This window comes from Elaeis guineensis, chromosome 13, assembly GCF_000442705.2.
Source record: "Elaeis guineensis isolate ETL-2024a chromosome 13, EG11, whole genome shotgun sequence".
Lineage (NCBI taxonomy): Eukaryota > Viridiplantae > Streptophyta > Magnoliopsida > Arecales > Arecaceae > Elaeis > Elaeis guineensis.
In genome coordinates this window covers 3695262-3704489 of record NC_026005.2, presented here as the reverse complement: position 1 = coordinate 3704489, position 9228 = coordinate 3695262, and the positions used below count along the sequence as shown (strand labels likewise).

Here is a 9228-nt window from a genome sequence, read left to right as displayed (position 1 = left end):
CCAATATCTACATGGGAAAACACCGAAAATTATATATAGCCGAATAGCTCAGCAGCCCCGCGGCCGAGGACCCGGGAAGTTACCGTTGGAAATGGCTCCACCCGGCCTCTCTCCTTGGCCAATGTGCCGACTAGCCGTTGTGGGACCCGTTCCAGCTAAGAGGCCTGGCCTAGGGGACGCGCACCCTCTCCGCGCATTCGGTAAACATTCTTCCCCTAGGCTGAGCCGGATGACCACGACTGTTATCATTTTTTATTGAGTTTAATTTTTTTTTTCTGGAAATTACATGAATACTCTCACTGAAATGATTGATATAAATATATAATATATATATAATATATATATATATAAATAATAATTTTATAAAAAAATATTTATAAATATATATATATATAAATATTAATTTTATGAATATATCTATATAATTTAATATATATATATATATATATATATAATTTTTTAATCTATTTCTTCTTAATATTCAAACTAATCTGATGCTCATTCATTAATATTTTCTACAAATATATTGCCCAAGAGATTGATTCGATGATTAGTTAATCAAAATAAATTTTATTATTAAAAAGAGAGAAATTTAATTAATCATATAAATTTTTATTAAGATCCATAAATCTATCATATTTTTAAAATAAAAAAATTATAATTTTATTTAATTTTTAATTTAAACAAATATAATTTTAATTAATAATATCAATTGCATCAAATGTATTCCAATAAAATAATATTTTTATTAAAAAAATAAAAATGATATTTTATGATGATTTACGTATAAACTTCAACGCTGAAAAGATATCACATAAATTTAATATTTAAAAAATATTTCATAAAAAATTATATTTTTTATATATATATCCTTCTAGATATAAAAATTATATGGATATATGTCAAATTATTATCCATATATATATTCTTAAAAATATTTTTTTCAACGTGTTCTATATTTCAATATCATTTAAACGAGTAGAAAAAAAGGCAACATAAAATTTATAATATATATATATATATATATATATATATATATATTAGAAACGAAAAAAAAATCCTTTCTTTTATTTCGACGCTCCCGTCCTCTGAAGCCTCACTCCACCGTTCTCCTCCTCTAGATCGTCTCTCCCTCCTCCTCTCTATCTCTGCCCCCCCTTCGTCTCTCGAGCTCTTATCGGCCACCCCTCCCTCAACAATCTCGGCGGTGGTCTGATCTTTGGCCTCCGAATGCAAACCGCTTTCACCACGGAGGCGATCCGATCTCGATCTGGTGCTCCGACACGCCGCCGGTGAGTCATCTAACCGCTCTCACGCCGGAACCATAACCCTAGCCCAAACCTCGTCCCAACCCTTGTTTGACCGTTCCATCTCTCTCTTGCCCTTCTTCTCTTCTTCCCTGACACGAAGGTCCCTGCGTCACCGTGTGTTTTAATGCGACCACAGGTTTCTTTTTACGATTAGTTTTATTTTGATTTGAGATCAGGTATGAATTACATCTCCAAGAATTTCTGCTTTTTTTTCTGGACATGAATTCTCTCCTTGCTTTTGAATTACGGATGCTGAATAGGCAATACTTGGATATTTTCGATTTCTTGATCGGGATCTAGAAGAGTAATACTTGATTGTTTAGTTAAGCTATGACCTTGTTTTCTTGAATCTCGTTTGAATCTTGTAGGTCGGGCTAGTTTTGAATTGCTGGAAATAGGTAATTTTTGAGATTATCGACTTTATAAATGAATTGAGAATTTGAATTTAAAATTTGAATCTTATTTAGTGAATAACTGTATCATTTTCCTATTTTTCGGGTTTTGAAGGGGAAATCTTTGTTGTTTGGTGAAAATTTCGAGCAATTTTGTGGTGGGAAAAATGAGAAATTGTGGTAAATGTTGCATTAGAGGTCATTGAGAAGCGTAGGGTTTTAGATTAAAAAAGAAAATTATCATTTCCCTTTTTCTTTGTCTTCGATCAAACAAAGAAAATGTTATTGATATGTTTTTCAATTTATGTTGGTGGAAGGCATCCGTGCATGTGCATGGCTCGTACCTTTCAGGAGGTTATTAGCTGTTATAGTGGGAAACTATGAGCAATAACTGAATGGTAATGGTGTTGTTTGACAAAAAGTCTATTTCTCAAATTAAAAAAAAAAAATTATTCAAGCTAAAAGGTGATTTAAATTTAAAAATATTTTATATCGATGCAATGGTGGAACCAAGATATTGCCTCGTCTTATTTTATTTATTTATTTATTTTTTTGCGGGGGGGGGGGATGTTGTTGTTGAACTGAGACAGGGAATCATGATACTGGCATCAAATACTGGAGTAATTTCCCCTTTTCAAAGAAAGAATAGTAAATTATAAAAACTATCATTCATTTACTGTATAACAGAGAACTTAGAAAATCTATTCAAGAAAATTGAGAATGTTATTCAAACTTCTTTCTGATCTTTGTTAAAAGATTACAAAAGCTATTAATTAAGAGTATTAAGATTGTAAGAACATTATAATCTTCTCATCAAAATATAATGATATATTTAATTTGCAAACAATACAAGGTAGATGTATAGAACTATATAGAAGAAGATAAGTGAAAACTTTGTTCATTATAGAAAATAGTTTTCTTGTACCCAATCAGTATTTCTACGATGTATAACATTTTAAGCAAAAGTTCTAACCAAAAACCAGCACAATAACTATAGATAGAAGAAAAGTAAACAGTCCACAAAGGGAAACAATAATAACAAGATAAACTGAAAACAGACCTGAGCTTTTATTCTTTTGTCAAACTTGGGATGGGTCATACAGCTGCTAAAACCACATACCCTCTTCCCAGTTTTTGTTTTATTCCCTCTATTTCATGATTGTTGCTAGGTTATAGATATTCTGGAGTACAAGAGTAAAAAGTGAATGATACAAGATCACGATTGAATTGGAGAAGAGAGAGAGAGAGAGAGGCAAAAAGGTTAAAGATCTTTTTTCTTTTACAAAAAGTACTAAACCAGGTTGCTTTTCTCTTTTCCCACCAAAAACACAACCACCCAAGCTCTCACCTGGCATTGGGGGAAAAAAAAAGTTTTCTCCTGGTTCTTCATCCGAAAAGAACCAGTCAAGCTTTCTGCCCAAGGCCCAAATTTCAAGCTCTATAGGTTTGCATGATCTTTGTAGATCATGCATATTGAATTGACAGTAATGATTTGAATAGAAAATTTTCGATTAACTGATAAACAAAAAAGTAATTTCTGGAGTGGTTACAGCTATTCCCAAAAAAGAAGTCTAGTTACCCATGACAGGAGTCATGGTAACATGTACCAATGATAAAGAACATTTGCCCTTTCATATACCTAAGATATTTGTCTAAGCAAGGGGGGGCAGCTGTACCCCCATCACCACCCATGTATTGATGAACAGTAAAAAAGATAATAAACACCATCTTTTTTCTTATATAATAGCTGGTATCATGGGATGACAGCTAAATAGCAGCCGATTTGTCATTTAACAGCTTGTCTTTATATTGTATAACATAACTCGAGGTTTCCAAAACTGTTCCGACACTAATGGCCATTTTAACGTTATAGCAGATATTATTTTAAACCTTGGCTGTTGCTAAATATAATTTATAGATTTTTATCAGGATTTACTTTTATATAATGCAGGATTGTTTGGATCAATTTGGGACTGGGCGGTGATAGTGGTAACCCAGTCAAATTAGTTGTCAAGAGTGAAAGTTATTTGACATTTGTACTGTTCACCTGGGTAAAATAATTTTAAGTTCAAACTTTCATTCATACCGCAAAAAGGAAAAATCAATTAGTGAACAGGATTTTGAATAAATAATGACATAATGTTGTTATTTCTCCGCTAGAGTGAAATTTATTTGACATTTGTACCATTCGCCTGGGTAAAATAATTTTAAATTCAAACTTTCATTCATAGTGTAAAAAGGAAAAATCAATTAGCGAACAGAATTTTGAATAAATAATGACATAATGTTGCTATTTCTCCACTACTCTTCATTATATTCTATTTCAACTGCTTGTAACACTCATAGTCATAGTCATTAAAATTTACCTTTAGATAAATCCTATTCCATGTCTGATCTGGACATGTAATGGTTGTTGTTTCCATTATAAAAGAAGATAACAGTTTTAGGGGGTCCTGTTATGTCAGAATCTTTTTGACTTTTTTGCATTCCTTTTCTCTATCCTTTCTTGAAATCCAAATATAATCCCAAATTTTCTAGAATATAAATTTATTCCCTGATTTTTTGAAAAACAATCCAAAACGGTCTTTAGGTTTAACTTTAAAAAATAGAATGTAAGTAGTGCTCTCTGCCCCCCCCCCTCTTCTCCTAGGGTACTACTGGCTCAATTGGTAAAGTCACTTGATATTGGGTACTAGTGACCTAGGTCCAAATCCTATTGTCACCCTGACATCAGCCAGGCTTCTTCCTGTCCTAGTTCTCAAAGTTTGTGATTTTTGAAAAATTAAGGATATCATGCAATTGGTAGAAATTTGGGGACAAGTTGCAAAATCACTTTCTTTCGTTAACCCACAGTCCTCCAACTCTCTCATCTAATCCCAATCCATAACTGCCCTCTTCTTCCTCCTCTCTCTCATTTGGCCCTAGCTTGCAACCGTCCTCTTACTCCCTATCTGCATTGCCTAGCCCTAATCCATAGCTACTCTCTTCCTTTGTGGGGTTGCTAAGGCCAGTGGCTGACATGAGGGTGGCCCTGGTGGGAAGTTGGTGGGGTAGAGGAACACAGTGGGAGGAATTTGGAGAGGAACAAAACCTATGGGCTAGTGGAGATCAGTCGGGAAGACTGGTAGAGGAAACTATTTGGCTTAGTCTCTAGTCATTTTGACTTTGTTTTTATTAAATATTTTTGTAGAAACTTTTATTATAAGCATTTATTGGGGAAGACAGTTGTTTAATATATGGATGGAATTGCTCATATTGCTTTTGGAGCTGATAGAGATTCAAAGGAAGCTAAAATGAGGAAATGCATTGAACTACATGAGCTGTTCTCTTGGTATTGAATGAGTGTTTTGCAAACAATATCACACTTTATAGTTTGGATAGATAAATTTAGGTAAGTATCACTTAGCAAAATAAAGTTTGCCATCTTTTGTTTCTTTTTTTTGTCTTTCCTCCAATCTCTCCTTTATTTGTTCTAGATTTGGAATGGGAGTGCAGTTCTAGTTCTATTTATTTTATAGTTGATTTATGTGTTTCCTCATGTACGGCAGCGGAGTGGACTAATGAGCAATGCAGAGGTCTCGTAGAGCTCTTCTGCAAAGAAGAGCTGCTTTGGAGAACAATGTCTTTGCTGGGAGGAAGCACTTGTACAAGGTCTCTCTGTCTATTGTAATCCTTTCATGGGTTCTCTTCTTCCTCCTCAATTCCTTGATCAGCAATGGCAATGGTTATAAAGGTGGTGCTCTCTCCCTTCTCTTCTTGATTGTATTGATAAAAGTCGGTAGAATTAATGCTAGAACTTGTAAAAAGAAAAAATAAAGTGGAAAAAGGACCTCTTTTTCATATGAATTCTTGTTTACTTTGTTTCATCAATAAATCTACCTTCTTTTCTTGTTTTAGTATTCTGGTTGTTATGCTTTTCCTGGTTCACCAGCTGCTGTCAGGTTGTTTCTAACTATATATTTTTCTTGATTGCATCAATGGCTTTATTATATTTTATTTCCTATTGGGTCTTTTATTTATGATTTTGTTTGATTCTGATTTTATGCTGTTGTTTTTGCACGTATTTTGATATTGTGAGATGCATCAAAAGAATATTTTACCACATGATGGATGTAATATATTTGATAAACACTTCTATGGTTTTCATTTGAACCTTGCACAAATTTTGAAATTTCTCATATCTTTCTTCCATTCATTGTGTTTATTGGTGAATATCAAAAAGAAAAAACACTAAGACAAGAGGCGTGATCTTCTGATGAATCATGGTCTTTGGATAGAGAAATTTATGTCCTACTGCTCTTCTTTTCATTCTTTTTAATGGTTCGGTAGCTGTATATGGTGTTGTAACATGTTTTAATTCCATATATGGTGTTGTAACATGTTTTATTTCTCTAGTTTTCAGAACAAATTGATACAAATCTACATTCCTTTGATCTGGTTTTGGTGGTGTTTCACTAATTGTATTTTGGCTTCTTTTTTTTTTTTTGGTGGATTTCATGTTCCCTTTTTATGATAATATTTAGATAAGTACATTTGGGATTTGTATATTGGCCATTAAATTGAATTTCCTTTCAATACATTATTGCTACGTATGCACGATTCACATGAACAATTATATTCACCCACATTATGTATTTTTCACTATTGCATGAGACAGTAACATCTTTCTGCCAAAACAACAACAGAAAGGGTGGACTGACTAACAAAGCAATGAAGGTGGTTGGACTTTGATTTTAGATTTTTGTTCCCTTCGTTTACTGCTGTGTGTATATTAATTATCCTTGCAACGGCATGCAGATGGAATGGGTGCTGTTGTAGATGCAGCCAGCTGGCACACAGATACCCCAGATCTAGATGGTGGTAGAGATTCTTGGGATGACTTGGCACTATCAGATGCCAATCTCAATAACAATGTTGAGGAAAGCCCCATTTCAGAGAGCAAGGGTGTAGGGAGTGCACAGAAGTTTTAGTTAATGAAGATGATAAAGTAAATCTGTCAACTTTTGGAAATGAGCAGGTAGCTGAGATAGTCTCTGAGTCAGACATCAAGGTGGACAAGGATGCCCCACTTAAAAGTGAAAGATTATCTCGTATTGCTCCTCCTGGTCTTGATGAGTTTAAAAGCAAAGCAGTCACTGCAAAAGAAAAGCCTATTCCCAGCCAAGCAGGCAGTGTTATTCACCGAGTTGAGCCTGGTGGGAAAGAGTATAACTATGCTTCTGCTACTAAGGGTGCAAAGGTCTTAGATTTTAATAAGGAAGCTAAAGGTGCTTCTAACATATTAGACAAAGATAAGGACAGGTATCTACGAAATCCATGCTCTGCAGAGGAGAAATATGTAGTTATAGAGCTTTCAGAAGAAACTTTAGTTGACACCATTGAGATAGCAAATTTTGAGCACCACTCTTCTAATTTAAAAGATTTTGAACTGCTGAGTAGTTTAATTTATCCGACTGACGACTGGGTCAGACTCAGTAATTTTACTGCTGCAAATGTGAAACATGCCCAGAGATTTTCTCTTCCAGAGCCAAGGTGGGCAAGGTACCTAAAACTCAATTTACTCAGCCATTATGGTTCAGAATTCTACTGTACATTAAGTGTGGTGGAGGTGTATGGTGTGGATGCAGTTGAGAGGATGCTGGAGGATTTGATCTCTGTTGAGAACAAGCGATTGGAGCCTGAAGAACATAATGCTGAGCAAATACCACTGCAAGAATCACTGACAGTGATGATACCTATCAAGAACTTGATAAAGAAATTGATGATGAATCTCCATCTGAAAGTCTGCAGACAAAACAGGAGCCATCAAAAAACAATGTGCCTGATCAAACTGATGAGACAAGGCCACCACAATTTGATCAAAAAAAGGAGACAAGGCCACTGCCAGTTGGAAGGATGCCTGGAGATGCTGTTCTCAAGGTACTAATGCAGAAAGTCCAGTCTCTTGACATGAATTTTTCTGTTTTGGAGCAGTACCTGGAGGAGTTGAATAGCAGATATGGGCACATCTTTAAAGACTTTGATGATGATATCACTGAGAAGGATCGGCTTCTGGAGAAAATCAAATTACAGATAAAGAACCTTCAAAGCAGCAAAGATGATTTTGTACGTTGAATTTTCAATCTCGGTAATCTTTTGGTGATTTATTTAATTTTAACTTCTCGATTTTTTAAACTGATCTTGCATTCCTTGATTTCAGGCCAATAACATTGGAGAGCTTCTCTCATGGAAAGTCCTCGTTTCCTCACAGTTGGACCAGCTGGTCAGAGATAATGTGATGCTCAGGTGTGATTTATTCCTTCTTGCCCTGACATTTGCATACTAGTCTATCTCATCAAGTAGGTTTCCAATCTTCAGATACACATGCTAAACTTCCATTATTCCACCCACAATGTTAGGGTCATGTGAGGGTATTATGTTTCTGGAGACGGGCATGTCTATTCTTTTAGGGCTGTTCTGGTTGAGTGAAGCCAAGTTCACTGATGACCTTCAATTATGACCCTACCACAAGTATGGACCTTCTTATTTAGTGATAAGATGCTAATGTCACTTTGGTTTTCTGGACCTATTTGTAAGAGCCCCTTCCTTGAGCCTCATTGGAGAATGAATTTGCTCATGTAGAGATAGGAAATTACCCACTCGCTCGTTATTGGCTGTTAGCCTACCTCCAATATGTAGGTATTATTATTGTCACTTTTAGCAGCAACCCTTCCCTCACATGACACCCTTTACAGAAAACTGAATGAACAGAGCGGCAAAATGAATGCTTGGTGTTAATATCTACGCATTATTCACTTTAAATTGACTGAATGCACATGTTTCTGCTGATATGCAGATCGGAGATCGAAAGGGTTCGAGAACATCAGTTTGACATGGAGAACAAGGGTCTTGCAGTGATATTCATAAGTTTTGTCTTTGGGTGTTTAGCTGCTACAAAGTTGTTTATAGGTATGCTCTCATGTGTTTGTAAAATACATAATTCTAAAACGTTTTGTGGGACAAGCTCTGCTTGGCTTATCTTGCTTCTGAGCAGCGGCATTATAGCTTCCATCCTGGTGTTGTAATAGTTGTGTGCGCTACATTTCCTATATTTGCGGCAAGATATTACTGTTTCATGAGGTTTCATTTGGAACAATTTTTTGCGGAGCCACTGTCATTTTGGTTGAGGTTACTGGAATCCGTGCGTCACCAACCTTGCTGACCGAACTATTCTCTGTAAATGAAGAATTAAGAAACATAGCTTACACAATGGCATATAAGCCAACAAATAGATAATGGGTGATTGAGAGAATATGATAAACATTTTTAATGATTTTTTTTAAGGTAATGTTCAAATTAAATTTGAAACAAGTGCTTTCAGCAGGCGATGAACCCCAGCGGAAAGAGCTAGAGGAAACAGTGTAAGATGCACCAACGGTGAAATTACAAAATACTGTTAAACATTAAATTATTTATGATCCACTATATAATTTTGTAAGCATAATATTATAGCAACACTGAGATATATTATTTCAATACCCTATTTG

At 35.1% G+C, this 9228-nt stretch overlaps 1 protein-coding gene across 1 annotated transcript; it reads left to right on the top strand.

Moving 5' to 3' along the window:
• Positions 1–1058: 1058 nt before the first annotated feature.
• Positions 1059–8837, top strand: LOC105060595 (SUN domain-containing protein 4). The gene is given in 7 exon segments (XM_010944379.3): positions 1059–1292; positions 5251–5435; positions 6500–6658; positions 6661–7416; positions 7419–7807; positions 7902–7987; positions 8538–8837. Coding segments are annotated over 6 exon segments (1785 nt in total). The 5' UTR covers positions 1059–1292; positions 5251–5269; the 3' UTR covers positions 8767–8837.
• Positions 8838–9228: the final 391 nt, after the last annotated feature.